The sequence below is a fragment of the Scomber scombrus genome, chromosome 20, assembly GCF_963691925.1.
Source record: "Scomber scombrus chromosome 20, fScoSco1.1, whole genome shotgun sequence".
Lineage (NCBI taxonomy): Eukaryota > Metazoa > Chordata > Actinopteri > Scombriformes > Scombridae > Scomber > Scomber scombrus.
This window is the reverse complement of record NC_084989.1, coordinates 21,277,716-21,294,714: the sequence shown is the minus strand read 5'-3', so window position 1 is coordinate 21,294,714 and position 16,999 is coordinate 21,277,716. Positions and strand designations below refer to the sequence as shown.

General features: G+C 40.1%; 1 protein-coding gene across 1 annotated transcript in view; it reads right to left on the bottom strand.

Moving 5' to 3' along the window:
- The window catches only part of asap1b (ArfGAP with SH3 domain, ankyrin repeat and PH domain 1b), a gene marked incomplete in the record, with an annotated part of 78,567 nt that overhangs the window by 25,008 nt on the left and 36,560 nt on the right, over positions 1-16,999 (bottom strand). The window contains 4 exon segments of the mRNA XM_062441805.1: positions 4,586-4,671; positions 14,830-14,959; positions 15,171-15,220; positions 15,770-15,844. Coding sequence (XP_062297789.1) covers positions 4,586-4,671; positions 14,830-14,959; positions 15,171-15,220; positions 15,770-15,844 — 341 coding nt within the window.

The window sequence follows — 16,999 nt, the reverse complement described above, 5'->3', positions numbered from 1 at the left end:
GAGAGAGGGAGAGAGAGAGAGCGAGAGAGATAGAGAGAGAGAGAGCGAGAGAGAGAAAGAGAGAGAGAGAGAGAGAGAGGGAGAGGGAGAGAGAGAGAGAGAGAGAGAGAGAGAGAGGGAGAGGGAGAGACGTGCACACGAAACACATGCATGCAATTAAAACTCCGAAAAAATGAGCATCAGAGTGAATCAGTGTATTTACATTGTAGAGATCAGCTGCCAGCTTCTCGATGTACTGCTTCAGCTTATCCGCTGTCTTCAAGCCATCTTGGAAGAAACTGGAGAAAAGACATTAAAAGTCACTGTAATTAATATGAGACACACACACACACACATATATATAACTCAGTCATTTATGTGAATTACTTCTTTGTTAAATGTCAGGTGGCGCTATAACTGCTCTCCTTTCTGGTCATTGTAAAGGTCAACCAGGAGGAAGGAGGAGGAGGAGGAGGAGGAGGAGGAGATGAGGACAGAGTGGTGCAGCTTATGTTTAATGTATAGCCTCCGCTCTCTTTTTCTGGCGGCCCTTTTCGGCTCTTGGCACTGAAACCATGGCTTTGGCCGTCTCCGCAGCAGATTTGCAGAGGTGGTTAGCACATCCTGAAATCCATTACAGGTCTGTCAGCAGTGCTACACACACACACCTCCATGCAGCTCTGCAGCCCGCAAATCACCGTTAATGACCTCTTTCTCTCTCCTTTTCTCTCTCATTACTCTCTCTGCCGTGTCTTTTGCCTGCTTGTTTTTTTATTTCAATCTCCGCATCCAAAGATCTGACATCTCTCCCCTCCAGCTCCTCACTGTCCAGAGCTACGAGGAGCCAAAGTGGAGAGAAGCCGAGAGGAGAGGAATGTATGCGAGAGAGAGAGAGAGAGAGAGAGAGAGGTGGAAGCTTTATTTAAACAGGTAAATCCTCATTGAGATAAGGTTTCTAGTTTAAGAGAGACACGTGCAATAATATAAACAAGTGTAGACTGATGCTCAGATAATATACACACATTATTTTTCGACACTTTAACGTCATGCCCGTTGCTTTTAACGCTTTACATACTGTTCATATTCTGACTCATAATTAGTCTCTACACCAATTCACATTCATAAAATCCTCCATCAGTCATTAATAAATGTTTGATTAATCCTTCTGTTTGATTAAAACACATTCACAATCACTATTTTATGGTCCAGGAGAACATTTTAGATTTTTTTTAAATATAAACACAGGTCAAATTTGTATATTTGCATATATAAAAATGTGTATCAGCTGCTCAAAAATTTAAAAATGGTGCATTTTATTTCCATTTTTGTAAACTGTGGGTCACATTAGGAAACGTCTGATTAAAAGAAATGTGTATACAGTGTTTTTACAGCTCTCAAATGTAAAAAATGGGTCCTTCTGTTTGAATAAAAGACATTCACAATCACTATCTGAGGGTCCAGGAGAACATTTTATACAATATAAAGAATAAAACATGTTTGAAAGGTGTATTTTTTAAATTTTATTCGTACATTTGCATATACAAAAATGTGTATAAGCTGCAATTTTTTTTTTTTAATGCATTTTTGTTTCATTTTCTTATACGGTGGGTTACATTAGGAAAAGTCCAGATAAAATAAATGTATATAAGGTGTTTTTGCAGCTCTCAAATGTAAAAAATGGGTCAAATTCGACCCTGAACAGTATGTAAGGGGTTAACTTATTGTCTTAATGGGAGAAAAAATTGAGCTCATACTTTGAATTTTGAAAATAGATGGTAAATTTAACTTTATGGTAACTCAGATTTAGCTGATTTTCATAATGTTGGTCCTTCCTTAAAGATTTGGGCTATCAGCAATAATTAATGATGATGAAAGATACTTATTAATTATATAAAATCAATACAATTATTAAATAGTGGGGCAACATCCTGGATAACAAGTACATGTACTATTAGTTTGGTTAATAACTACAACCAAATGATCAATAACTAGTTAACATTTAAGGATTTTGGACAGACAACAATAACTAGATGAGGCTGTTAACCTGGTGGAAGAAACAGGAAGTAGGGAACTCTTATTTTGAAGGCCCGTCCTTTTGAAGAACTCTTGGTTTAATTCAGTATAACTCGGCTTCTGTCCACTCTGGCTCCTCATCCAGTCCTGCTGGGCTTCCAGAGTGTTAATATATTATTATATTCATTGCTGGATCTCATCATTTTGTTTATGATTATAACATTGAACTCAACATTTAACTGCTGCAGAGCTTTTGGGAACAAAACTTAACATAAATCATCTTTAAAAAAAACTTGTCTGGATCCTTGAAAATCTCTGATGTTACTCTGAGCTTCATTTTAACTTCCTTGTCAATCTGCCAGCTGATTTACGCCGCTTTGCTCTTCTCTTTAGAGCGAGACGACTACGCTTACACTTTTTTTTCTCTATTAGTTTGTGTGCCGGCCAAAACGGATAATTGCAAACATGAGCAGATGGTTTACGTCTGCAAAGTTTCCCGAATTGCAAAATCACTGCACGCTAAGGAAGTGTTCTCGACAGGTGTGTGAGATCAAAAAACTGACAAATAAAATCACTTTATTTTAACAAAGTTTTAATCCTCCGACTTTCATCTGGTAGAATCTGTGAATCACTTGATTAATGAATGTTTCTATCGCCTGAATTAAACATAATTAAAGGGGTTTTAGGGGCTGAAACTGAGTAAAAGTGATGAGAGAGTGAAGTGAAATAACAATGTTCACATCAGTTTTCATTCAGCTGAAGTATTTAGGAGGCTGACTCTCTTTTCCCATCTCTACAAAAAGGAGCCGGTGAGTAAAATGATGTCATGAGTAATCATCATAATGGGCGAAAAACATGAGAATATAACTCCCAGTTTAATATAAGTTCCCCTTTTTTTTTATTACCGTTCATACTTTGCTGAATAAAGTGTTTCTGACCATAAAAAACAAAGAAACTTTTTTATGATTTCTCTTCCTGCAGTGTGCAGTCAGCTCTCCATCCGCTGCCTTTACGCGTCTAATCCATCACTACTGCAGCTTTTTCTAAGGGCCAAGGTTGAGCAGATTAATAGTGGGTGGGGGTAGAGGTGGGGGGGGGTATATTGTTTTGTCTCAGTGTTATGACAGGACCTAGCAACGCTCACAGAAAATGTGTCATTCTATCACAGAGCCTGTAGTGAGCTCTGGTTCTGGCTCGGAGCATGCCCACTTATATAGGCACCGAACCTCACAGCTGTCAGAGCACATCTGTATGAAGACTATTGCATATTTATGAAGAGCTTTATATATATATATGTATGTATATGTATGAACAGAGTTGGGGAGTAGCTAGTAATCTGTTAAAGTTGTTGATGATTATAAAGGAGGTTACATCTGAAGTCAGACCTTTAAGATTTTCCTCATTTTTCCTCATTTTTTAATATTTAACATGTTACTGAATACATATATTGCTGTTTTTAATTCTTTGAAATCAATTTTTTTTGTTATATTTTGTAAGTAAATCATGACGTGGGCTTATTTGGAGCACACATGGGCTTAAATGGAGTCACAGTACCAATTAAACCCACTTTATTCATCAAATATCTTTATTTTATATTCCAAAATCTACATGAACTAATGAATACATTTTCAAATGAGAGATAAATGTTGATTTATAAGAAATGATCTCCCTTATAAATCATATAAGGGGAGATTTATAAGAAGAAAGGAAGGGAGGAAGGGAGGAAGGGAGGAAGGGAGGAAGAAAGGAAGGAAGGAAAGAAAGAAGGAAAATAGGAAGGAAGGAAGGAAGGAAGGAAAATAGGAAGGAAGGAAGGAAGGAAGGGAGGAAGGGAGAAGAAAGGAAGGAAGGAAAGAAAGAAGGAAAATAGGAAGGAAGGAAGGAAGGAAGGAAGGAAAATAGGAAGGAAGGAAGGAAGGAAGGAAGAAAGAAAGGGAGGAAGGAAGAAAGAAAGGGAGGAAGAAAGAAAGGAAGGAAAGAAGGAAAATAGGAAGGAAGGAAGGAAAAAAGGAAGGGAGAAGAAAGGAAGGAAGGAAAGAAGGAAAATAGGAAGGAAGGAAGGAAGGAAGTGAGGAAGAAAGGAAGGAAGGAAGGGAGGAAGAAAGGAAGGAAGGAAAATAGGAAGGAAGGAAAGGAGGAAGGAAGGGAGGAAGGAAGAAGGAAGGGAGGAAAAAAGGAAGGAAGGAAGGAAAATAGGAAGGAAGGAAGTGAGGAAGAAACGAAGGAAGGAAGGGAGGAAGAAAGAATGTAGGAAGGAAAGAAGGAAGGAAGGAAGGAAGAAAGGAAAGGAGGAAGGGAGGGAGGAAGGAAGGAAGGACAGATGGAGGGACCATTTCCTCTAACAGCTGAAAACATTGGTTAGAAAATTAGAAAAGTCATCAAATGTAATAAGTTACATTACTTTGATGAAGTAATTGAAATAGTTACATTACTTATTACATTTTAAATAGAGTAACTAGTAATCTGTAACCTATTACTTCCCAACCGTGTATATGATTGTGCAACCTTAAGATCAGTGAATCATACAGAAGGCAGAGTAGCGGTGGATGTGTGATGCAGCAGGTTAGCGAAGGAGGATTAAGGTGCTACTTACTTGCACTGTGCGTGGTAATACTTAATCAGGTTCTGGAGGAGGTCCACTCCCTTCTTGGTCTTGATCTCGTTTACTTTGATCAGATACTGCAAAAGCAAAGAGAGAGAGGTGCAGAGTTCAACTGTGAGTGGAAGTTTTTTTCTGTTGGGGGTTTAATGAGGTAAAATGTGGCGGCGTTGTTGTTGTTGTTGGTACACAAGCGATGCTCTGAGCTGAGCTGGAGGAAAGATTTCTGCTTTGCTGTATGAAGACTTTGCATTATGATAATCACATCTTACTGCAGCTGATCTTAGATCTGAGGAAGAAAGGAAGAAAGAAAGAAAGGAAGGGAGGAAGGGAGGAAGGAAGGAAGGAAGGAAGGAAGGAAGGAAGGAAGGAAGGAAGGGAGGGAGGAAGGAAAATAGGAAGGAAGAAAGAAAGAAGGGGAGGAAGGAAGAAAGGAAGGAAGGAAGAAAGGAAGAAAGGAAGGAAGGAAGGGAGGGAGGAAAGAAGGAAGGGAGGAAGGAAGAAAGGAAGGAAGGAAGGAAAATAGGAAGGAAGAAAGAAAGAAGGGGAGGAAGGAAGAAAGAAAGAAAGGAAGGGAGGAAGGAAGAAAGGAAGGAAGGAAGGAAAATAGGAAGGAAGGAAGAAAGAAAGAAGGGGAGGAAGGAAGAAAGAAAGGAAGGAAGGAAGGGAGGGAGGAAAAAAGGAAGGAAGGGAGGAAGGAAGAAAGGAAGGAAGGAAAATAGGAAGGAAGAAAGAAAGAAGGGGAGGAAGGAAGAAAGGAAGGAAGGAAGAAAGGAAGGAAAGAAGGAAGGGAGGAAGGAACAAAGGAAGGAAGGAAAATAGGAAGGAAGGAAGAAAGAAAGAAGGGGAGGAAGGAAGAAAGGAGGGAAGGAAGAAAGGAAGGGAGGAAGAAAGGAAGGAAGGAAGGAAGGAAGGAAGGAAGGAAGGAAGGAAGGGAGGGAGGAAGGAAGGAAGAAACGAAGGGAGGAAGGAAAATGGGAAGGAAGGAAAGAAGGTAGGAAGGAAGGACAGATGGAGGGAACATTTACCCTAACAGCTGAAAACATTGGTCTTGATCTCGTTTACTTTGATCAGATACTGCAAAAGCAAAGAGAGAGAGGTGCAGAGTTCAACCATGAGTGGAAGTTTTTTTTTCGTCGGGGGTTTAATGAGGTAAAATGTGACGGCGTTGTTGTTGTTGTTGGTACACAAGCGATGCTCTGAGCTGAGCTGGAGGAAAGATTTCTGCTTTTTGCTGTATGAAGACTTTGCATTATGATAATCACATCTTACTGCAGCTGATCTTAGATCTTAGGAAGAAAGGAAGAAAGAAAGAAAGGAAGGGAGGAAGGAAGGGAGGAAGGAAGGAAGGAAGGAAGGAAGGAAGGAAGGAAGGAAGGAAGGAAGGAAGGAAGGAAGAAAGAAAGAAGGGGAGGAAGGAAGAAAGGAAGGAAGGAAGAAAGGAAGAAAGGAAGGAAGGAAGGGAGGGAGGAAAGAAGGAAGGGAGGAAGGAAGAAAGGAAGGAAGGAAAATAGGAAGGAAGAAAGAAAGAAGGGGAGGAAGGAAGAAAGGAAGGAAGGAAGAAAGGAAGGGAGGAAGAAAGGAAGGAAGGAAGGAAGGAAGGGAGGAAGGAAAATAGGAAGGAAGAAAGAAAGAAGGGGAGGAAGGAAGAAAGGAAGGAAGGAAGAAAGGAAGGGAGGAAGAAAGGAAGGAGGGAAGGGAGGAAAATAGGAAGAAATGAAGAAAGAAAGGGAGGAAGGAAGAAAGCAAGGGAGGAAGAAAGAAAGGAAGGAAGGAAAGAAGGTAGGAAGGAAGGACAGATGGAGGGAACATTTACCCTAACAGCTGAACACATTGGTCTTGATCTCGTTTACTTTGATCAGATACTGCAAAAGCAAAGAGAGAGAGGTGCAGAGTTCAACCATGAGTGGAAGTTTTTTCGTCGGGGGTTTAATGAGGTAAAATGTGACGGCGTTGTCGTTGTTGTTGGTACACAAGCGATGCTCTGAGCTGAGCTGGAGGAAAGATTTCTGCTTTGCTGTATGAAGACTTTGCATTATGATAATCACATCTTACTGCAGCTGATCTTAGATCTTAGAAGAAAGGAAGGGAGGGAGGAAGGAAGAAAGGAAGGAAGGAAGGAAGGGAGGAAGGAAGGAAGGAAGGAAGGAAGGAGGAAGGAAGAAAGGAAGGAAGGAAGGAAGGGAGGAAGGAAGGAAGGAAGAAAGAAAGGCAGGGAGGAAGGAAGAAAGGAAGGAAGGAAAATAGGAAGGAAGAAAGAATGAAGGGGAGGAAGGAAGAAAGGAGGGAAGGAAGAAAGGAAGGGAGGAAGAAAGGAAGGAAGGAAGGAAGGAAGGAAGGAAGGAAGGAAGGAAGAAAGGAAGGAGGAAGGAAAATGGGAAGGAAGAAAGAAAGGGAGGAAGGAAGGAAGGAAGGAAGGAAGGAAGAAAGGAAGGAAGGAAGAAAGGGAGGAAGGAAGGAAGGAAGAAAGGAAGGAAGGAAGGAAGAAAGGAAGGAAGGAAGGGAGGAAAATAGGAAGAAATGAAGAAAGAAAGGGAGGAAGGAAGAAAGCAAGGGAGGAAGAAAGAAAGGAAGGAAGGAAGAAAGGAAGGAAGGAAGGAAAGGAAGAAAGAAAGAAAGGAAGGAAGGAAGGGAGGAAAATAGGAAGAAATGAAGGAAGAAAGGAAGGAAGGAAGGAAGGAAGAAAGGAAGAAAGGAAGAAAGAAAGAAAGGAAGGAAGGAAGGAAGGGAGGAAAATAGGAAGAAATGAAGAAAGAAAGGGAGGAAGGAAAAAAGGAAGGAGGAAGGGAGGAAGGGAGGAAGAAAGGAAGGAAGGAAGAAGGAAGGAAGAAAGGAAGGAAGGAAGGAAGGGAGGAAAATAGGAAGAAATGAAGGAAGAAGGGAAGGAAGGAAGGAAGAAAGGAAGAATGGAAGGAAGGAAGGAAGGGAGGAAAATAGGAAGAAATGAAGAAAGAAAGGGAGGGAGGAAGGAAGAAAGGAAGGGAGGAAGGAAGTAAGGAAGGAAGGACACACGCAAGGAAGGAAAATAGGAAGGAAGGAAAGAAGGTAGGAAGGAAGGACAGATGGAGGGAACATTTACCCTAACAGCTGAAAACATTGGTCTTGATCTCGTTTACTTTGATCAGATACTGCAAAAGCAAAGAGAGAGAGGTGCAGAGTTCAACCATGAGTGGAAGTTTTTTTTTCGTCGGGGGTTTAATGAGGTAAAATGTGACGGCGTTGTTGTTGTTGTTGTTGGTACACAAGCGATGCTCTGAGCTGAGCTGGAGGAAAGATTTCTGCTTTGCTGTATGAAGACTTTGCATTATGATAATCACATCTTACTGCACTAGAAAGCTCTTTTGATGTACGAGCCAAGGCTGTCTTGACACTGCGGGAGTTTGGGGGGGGGGGGGGGGGGGGGGGGGGCTAGACTGATGCACACAGTGTCGTACAAGAGCAAAGCATCCCTCTGCCTTGATCTAAAAAGGGAGTGATGAGGAATATTTAACAAGTGGAAGAAAAAGGGAAAGAGCTTTGTAGACTTTGTAGACTTGTGTGCTCTGTCTGGGTGTCTGAGGATTCATAACAAATGTCTTCAAACCAAACAAATGTATAAAAATAAATAAATAAATATATATATATATATAATCTCAATCTGAGCTAATCCCACAGGGCGCCAATCCACGGAGATTTACAAAGAGTCACAGTTAAAAGACCACAGTAAAAAATGTATCTATTACACAATGAACCTCTGAAGCTTCTGACACCGTCTTACAGTTTCCATTTATATGTGCGTGCATGTGTGTGTGTGTGTGTGTGTGTGTGTGTAGATATGTGGAGTGTACGCATGAGTGCATGTATATGTGTGTATGCATGCATGTGTTGTCCCCTTTGTCTGCCTGACAGCGCTCGTTGGACGGGAGATTATCCACATTTTGTCTGAGCCCCCTGTGTGCGAGTTCAGTGTTTTTTTGGAGATAGAGAAAGAGAGAGAGAGATAGCGTTGCTGCATGTGCATGCTCGGACTCTTTTTTTTTTTTTTGTGAATGAGCGCCGCTGCTGTCGTCGTCGCCACCGCAAATGCTGCTGCTGCTGCGGCTGCTGCTACTGTTGTTATTTGTCTGGGTAGAATATAACGCAGGCTGCCGAGCGCTCCCTTTCCACACTCCTTCACCGAGGAGGGAGTAGGATGAAAAAAAAAAGGGCGAGAGAGTGAGAGCATCCTGTAATCTGATGATTGAGTAACATGGAGGAGAGAAAGAGAGAAAGAGAGAAAGAGAGAGAGAGAGCGTGAGAGCAGGAGAGAGCGCACGCAACAAGAGAGAAATGAGGTTAAGTGGGATGAACAGTTTGTCCCACACACACACACACACACACACAGCAGCAGCAGCTCTGGTATTTACAGACATGTTGACTGTTGATCGTGATGAATCTAAATGTTATTATTCTGTCTCCTGTTTTATGGGTGTAGCACCTTCTACATTTACCTTAAAAATGAAGATATATCATTAAATCTGTCCATTAAATACCTAAAAGAAAAGGTTGAAATTAAAGGTATAATAGATCTGTGACAATATATATATACTTCATCATCAATATTCTTTATCTTTTAAGGCTGCAACTGATAATAATTAACGCTATTAAAGAGTCAATTATTTTCTTAAATAATCAACTAATTATAGTTTATTTTAATTTCCAGTGTAGAGTGACTTTTTCCACATAGCTTCTTTTGTCCAGACGCTCAGTTTCCCGCCACGTATGACGAAGAAATACGAAGAAGCTGGAACCAGATGAACTGATTGAAAACATTGGACATCTCCGCTGATTGACTCATCAATCAAATCCACTAATTGCTTCATCTCTTATATCTCGCGGTGGTCGTAAATGTCTTGAAAATCAGTGGAGTTGAAGTGTTTATGGATAAAGTAACCAGACAGGAATGTCTGTGTTTGGCAAATCCTGGAAATTACGCACCTGATGAATGAGAGTGCGTTCATCACACTGATATAAAAACTGCTCATCAGCAGCCTGTCCAGAGCTAACAGAGTCTACAGCAGGGAATTCACGTATTAAACTTTAATTTCTTGAAGGTTTATTGGACATAAGATAGCATGACAGTGAGGGGGGGGGGGGGTGAGATATATGACAATAGTTGGGATTTAAAGGGAGCCTTGTGTTTATTTTCTTACTTGTGGATTTGTGAATAAAGATTTTGACGTAAACTATGAGAGTCAGAATTTTCATCACAGGGCCGAATATTTTTGCTGCAGGGCCGAATTTGGTCCACGGGCCGCTATTTGCCTACCTCTGATCTACAGTATCTCTGATTCTTCAACATTTTATCGAGAGCTCGCAGTATATTTCACCACATTTCGTCATATTGCACCAAAAAGAGCAACAATCCCCTCCTTTCTAAAGAGATTTAATAAAGCTGTGGATCAGTAGCTTTCCCCCCCCTCTCCTTTCATTATTATATTATTATATTATCATTATATCAGTGGTATTAAATCATCTTCAAATGACAATAATATCATTTATCGTGATTATTTCTGAGACAATATATCGTCCAACAAAAGTAGTTATAGTGACAGGACTGGTAGGCTTTGAACTGAATTGCCCTCCTGGGATAAATAAAGTAGTCTTCCCAGAGTTAACACAGTCTACAGTATCTAACATTTTATCGAGAGCTCCGCAGTATATTTCATTATATTGCATAAACACCAGCAACAGGCCCCCCCCCCTTTCTAAAGAGATTTGATAAAGCTGTGGATCAGTAGCTATCAGCAGCTGGAGAAACATCTGTCTTTTAAAACTCGCTATTTCTGGCCTCGACCCCGAATTGCACTCGGCACTGAAACAACCAGATCGTATAGAAACAAGTAAAAGCTTGTTCTCATAGTAGAGTCCTTTTTTTAAAATTGCTTTTCAGGCAAATTCTTCAAGCTACCACGTTATCTTACTATCATTTTACTGTCATGCTGATTCATTAACATGTGATTAAAACCACAAAGGCCTTATTCTACGAAAGAGTTTCACTACTATGAGGACGCAAGGAGCCTGTAGCGTACTGTGAAGGAGCAAGAACATGCAGAAAATATTCCTTTAAATCAAATCTGGATGTGAGGCAGCCAACGGTAGAGGAAGCTAATACAACGTGGGTGATACGACTCAACAGGAGGCTGCTTAGAGAGGGGGCAAAATGCAATGACATGATAGGAAAAAATGAATGCATGGTTAAAACCCACAGTGGTAGTTCAAGAGGGCACGTTGCTCCAGCCAGCTATAGTGGTTTTAGCTTTTAGCTTAGCAAACAAGCTAATTAAAGAGCAGCTAATTGTCTAATAGGATGCATGTTTCAATCCTACTGTAGCTGTCACTACAAAGAGATTAAAAGTATTTATAAGTCAGATGAGAGCTTCATACTGGATAGCAGCAGATTGGATTTCTTCTGTTTGTTTTTGTTATTATTTTATTTATGTTACATGTTCAACACCTTCTGGAAAAAATACATCTGCTAAATAAACCATTGTGGTCTTCTTTAAGCTGTCGTGTAACAGAATAAGACGTCTGAACACACAGGTGGAAAATGTGGGCAAAGGAAACACCTCTGAGTCACTGTGAAAAGAGGTCAGATCAGTATTACAGGGCAACAAAAGGACTGCAGTAAGGTTTGTAGTAAGTACAGTATATATTTCCTCATATAAAAGACAGTATTCAATTAAAAGCAAGGTCTCTAATAAAAGGCCGGAGAAGCGTGGATAAGCTCCTGATGCCTGTTATATAATTTATAGATGGTAGTTACCTGGATGTAACTCCAGTCCCATGAGTCTCCCTTTAGTTGAATGTCACAGGAGACATTATAGTGTTTAAATACAAAGACAACGGTGCATATTATTCTTCATTCCTTCTACTATAAAGCTGCTGAATGCCAACAGTAGTCATTTAAAAGTCGGCCACCTCTTTTAAACTTGTGGTTAAACTTGTGTGGATTGCAAGTGTTTCTGCATGTTGATGCTAGATTGAGTCTCTTACTATATATATGTGGACTGGATAGGCTGTAGACCTGTCACATTAATTATCGACTTATTGCGCAATAACGTAATTATCAGCATCATCGTGTCTATATATGGACTTATCGTATGATGCACGGACATGATCTTGATCTTCTTTTCTTACCTCAGTATTGCAACATTTCACATTAGCAGCTAAGAGGCTATTCATGTCACATTGGCTAACCGAATAGTGTCCTCTGTTCCTCACTGACTCTCCAATCCCCTCCTTTACATTATTATGCTATTATATTATCATTATATCAGTGGTATAAAATAATCTTCATATGACAATAATATCATTTATCGCGATTATTTCTGAGACAATATATCGTCCAATAAAAGTAGTTATCCTAGACTGTGGAACTAAATCGCCCTTTTGTGATAAATAAAGCTGTCTGAATCTGCATCTGAGTATTTAAATGATATTGATAGCAGTGATACTACATGAGCATGGGTAACCAGGGTAACCAGGCTAACTTGGCCGAGCCACAGGCATACATCCATGAGGATACTACCCACATGCTGCAGCTAAGCGGTGCACTGCCAAAACGTTCCCAGTGGGAGCTCAAGTGCTAGAATTATTGTTCTGCATGTCGGAGAAGGTGGATTAATGCCAACGTAGTAACAAAAATTTAACAGAGCAAAATGGAAGCAGAACAGAAAACAAGGAGGCATTGTTCTAAATACATACTTATCAAAAACACAAGGAATTATAAATAAGGAATAAAGGCCTCTCTCTAATATAAGCCTGTTCCCAATAAAGGCCTGGTACTGGTACTCTCTGCAGTTAAGGGTAAATAAAAGTCAGGAAAGCAGTAATTCGCACAGCCGACAGCAGTGAAACAGCTATTGGCCCATTATGTAATTTGAGTATAAAATCCTTGCAGAATAAAGCAGTGAACGAGGCGTAGGCGTCGCCGCCCACCAACCAGAGAGGTCTTTGGCAACGCACAGTGAGGAGCTCACAGTTTGTTCTTGACTCTCTCGGGCACACGCAAAGCTCACATTTGTTTTACACTTAATTCCTGCTGTCAGATTTCTTCTTTAAGTGCATCGTTTGAGCAATAGCGCCCGATTATAATTCAAGCGCTGTCGCAACACGCTCCAAAGCAAACAAACTTTACAGAAACATCTCTCAACATTAAAAAGGCAAATAGTTTGACTTCTGATGATGATGATGTTAACCTGCTCAAATCATCATGTGTCATTAAGATTTTAAGTGTTATATTATGTCTTATCCATTAAAGAGGATGTATCATGCACATATATTAGTCTATATTTATATTCTGGGACTTTACTGGAATATCTTTGCATGATTAACAGTTCAAAAATCCCCTTATTTATCTTATCCTTTATGCAGCCCTCTCACTTCAGCCTGTGTGAAACAGGCTGTTTTAGATCATGTCGCTTTAAAGCCAAACTTCTTTTTCTTGTTCGTTATTCCAAATGGAAACTTGTAATATATATATTCATACATTTTTAACCCCAAATCTGGTCCAAAATATGCAATAAGACCACATGAACAACCTTTGATTCTTGATTTTAGGCTCACAGAACTCACACCTGGCCAGCGACAACAACTATTTGGGCTAATTCTGGCATATTTATAGAAATGCTAATTAATATGCACGGTCCCTGACAACTAAACTACTGTAAACCTCAGCAACAAAGGCTACTGAACAGAAGGCCGTTTGTGGGCATGTTTGAACAATCTGAGGAGGAAGTAGAGGTAACTCTGCAAACAACGCTTGCAGGAAGCCTTTTCTACACGTGTCAACCCTCAAGTTTCTGGTACTACGATCATGTTTAACATTAGAGCAGTGTATAAACAACAGAAAATAACAAAAAGCATGTCCTGTCGCCTTTAGCAATCACTCAAGGCCTTGTGTTTTCAATGCAAATGGAAAAAGAGAGACTACAAAACATGCAGTGCTTCAATAGTAAGTGGGCGTTCAGGCCACAAATAGCATGCGTTGGTGGGGGGCGCGTTGCTACAGGTAAGAAGATGAAACATGACTGGAGATGTTTGAGTAAAAGATCCATTAGTCTTATGTTTAATCAGATGCACAAACACTGCAAAGAGACGTTATTTTGCAATTCTGACAAACTATTAATGTAATTACATGAGAAACGAGTCAAAAAATTGATTTTAGGGCATCTTGATGTCTGTATTTTGTCTTGCATCTGTGTTTGATTACATGAAGAAGGTGCTGGTCAGGGGTTGCTATGGTTATATTTAACTTGTTTTTCTATTAAATGCATTAGTTGTATTACCTGCACAGAGACTGCAGATGGGAATGAGTAATTAGCATCTCTTCTCTTTGTGTGAGATTAACGTAATTAACCAAATTGAGCATCACTTAAACCATTCATGTTAAAAAATGCATCTTTGCACGCATCCTATTGGCTATCGGCCTGCTTTTTTTTTTTTTGCACAGTAGTGTCGAAACGTTAGCCTGTTTGCACTATTAGAGGCTGCAAACAATCGTGTGCTCCAGTCTTTTCTCTCTGAAGTGGCTTTGTGGACTGTGATGCCAGATGGCGACACATTGTGTTGCAGCACAAGCTGAGCCAGATTCAGCTTCTTTTTTTTTTTTTTAAACCTTTTTTTTTTGTCTGTTTTATTTCAGATTAGATAATCGTTAGTAGAGAGACGACAGCAAAAAGAAGGGAGAAAAGAGAGATGGTGGAAAGACATGCAACAAAAGTTCTTTGCTCTTTTTCTTGTGGCTTTTTTCTTCTTTGGCAGACCCAAAATAATTTAAATGAAGGATGTGCTGTGCTTTTCGACGCAGCGCTGGTCTGAAAATGACCTAACACAACATAAATCTGGAGGTATTATTTACAATCCGGAGTGATTTACAATGAGACAGCAGTTTCAGCGATTCACGCGGGGATACTTGAACAGCACACGAGGCTGTGTGGCAAGAATCGAAGGTGTAATCTGACTGCTTGATTGCTGTTGTGAAAAATGTCCCATAGCTCCATTTTAAAAGGGGTCAAGACCAGTAATAGTTCCAATGCTCTGATATAAAAGTTGTTTTTTATACTACAAGCGTTGCTGGAGTCATGACCCCCTTTTCTTTCCTTCTCTGTGGATGTTGGAAGTGGTTGAAATTGTCCCAGAAATCTCAAATCTGCTCCAGCTTCTTTTTCTTTTTTTCCTTTTTTCTTTCTTTTTTTTTTTTTTTTTTTACAACCTACCTCGCACATCTGGAGCTGGAACAGACGGCGCTCCTTCTCCATCTCCTCGGCGATCTCGGCCCCGGTGATCTCGGTGCGGATCATCCCGTGTTGCTTGGCGTGCTCCCGTTTCTCCTTCTCTATTTTTGTACTGCACACAGACAAACGGACAACTTACTGATCGGATGCACTTTCTCTTTCCCACTTTATGTAATTTGTGCTTATGGCTTCTTCTGCGAAGCTCCGAACAATATCGCCGCACTTTACCGACAAACGTTTGATCCATTATTCATCGCTCCATAACGAGTTGCATGGTGAAAATATGCAAAAAACACAACAGAAGACTTTAATTATACACTTACAACTTGGCTTCGTAGTCTTTCCATGCTTTGTCAAAGGGCTTCTTTATGTCCTGCAGAAACACAAGGGGAACAAGCATCAGCAAACTACAAAGAGGTCACCATGGGGACGGAGTTATTTGCAGAATTGGATCGCTACCAGAGGGCCCCAGCGAATGCCTCACTTCGCTCAGGATTTATGCCCGGGATGGCCAGCTAGCGGAGCGAGGGAGCGAGTGAGTGACCACACCCCTCCTCGTACCCCCAACATTAAGAGTTCATGACCCAGTTACTCGCCACTCGCCTTAAGCAACACACAAAGGCGATGTTTACCTTATGCAAGATTTACAGTGGGATCTTTTAAAGTAGTTTTACTCCCCGACTCCCCCCCCCCCTTCATCTTTCTAATTTCTTGTCTCTCTCTTTTTTTTTTTACACTCGACATGCACACACACAGAGTAGAGTAGATGAATAGAGAGATGTGCTGACGAGGCATCTATATCCCCCGAGTCGTGCCATGGAGGCATAGAGGAGGGGAGGAGGAGGGGGGCCGGAAGAGTTAAAAAGAGAGGAGGCAGAAGGGGGGGGGCGGCAGGAAGAGAAAGTTTTACAGTAAATCTTACCCCTTTCACGCCTTTTAAATCGCCCTTCAGCAGCGAGTCCAGAGTGAAGATCACATTGTGACTGAGGCTCTGGAGCTGGAAAAGGACACAAAGAAGAAGAAGAGGAAGAGAGAGTTATACTGTGGCCGTTAAGAGTTATTTAACATGTGATAAATGTTATTTCATTTTTCTTTTTATACCCGTTAAAGTAAATTAATCACAATATTTACAGTACAGATTTAAATTACTACAGTATATTGTGGTCATTGTAAATGCATAGAAAATAAATGAATATATTAATGCATTTTACATTATTGTCAACAAATCCCCTGAAAAGACCAACGATGAATTAATCCAATAAACATGAACATACTGTAAACTGCATGTGTAACCAAAGCATTTCCATTGATTTCCATATTAAAAAACACTGCTACATTGGGTTAAATTTAGCTTTTTTACAATAAAACATGTGCACTGTACTTTGTCTTGAGTTTAAGTCTGAAAATAAAACTTTATTTAATAAAAAACTCCAGCTTTTTCTTTTAAATAAAACCATTTGTGACCCATTTTTAAAGCAGTATCAACACATTTTTTGGGCGATTTGGGGGGCAGCAGAACTAGCTGTAAACACAATAAAAGGATATATTAGTAATCTCTCAAACTATCTATAAAATGTTATTGATATGTTAGTAATTAGTTGCTTATTTACACATCTAGCAGGCTTGTAGCAAAATTAGCATTCATGCAGGAGTCGTGTTTCTATAACAACAGACGGGTGGTTAAATGTTCTTTTAGCTCTAGTTTGGGCTCCACCACTTTCTGAGGGGAATATCTGGTTCTTAGCTTCAAACTTATCAAGAGGTTTTTTTTCTTGCTGCTAAAAAACGAGGTTGATAAGAGCGGTGCGAGTAAAGTTGTAAACCAGAAAACCAAAAAAAAAGAGCTTAAAGATGCTAAAATGCTCCATGAAGCTGATTAATTATCTGTAGGGTTCATCACTCCTTCACATTACACATGACCTACTGATCTATTATGTGCTCTAATGCAGCTTTAATGATCACACCTTTAGTAAAAAATAAATGTTGTAATTGTAAAGTATCGAAAGACGGATTTGAGCCTTTTTAAGGAATTCAATGACAATACAGAAACATAAAGTAACACCCTAATACATGCATGCTAATGACAGCAAATATAATAGCAGAAGTCCTGCCAAAAAAAATAGCAACACAAGTGCCAGTGAGTCTCCTGAAG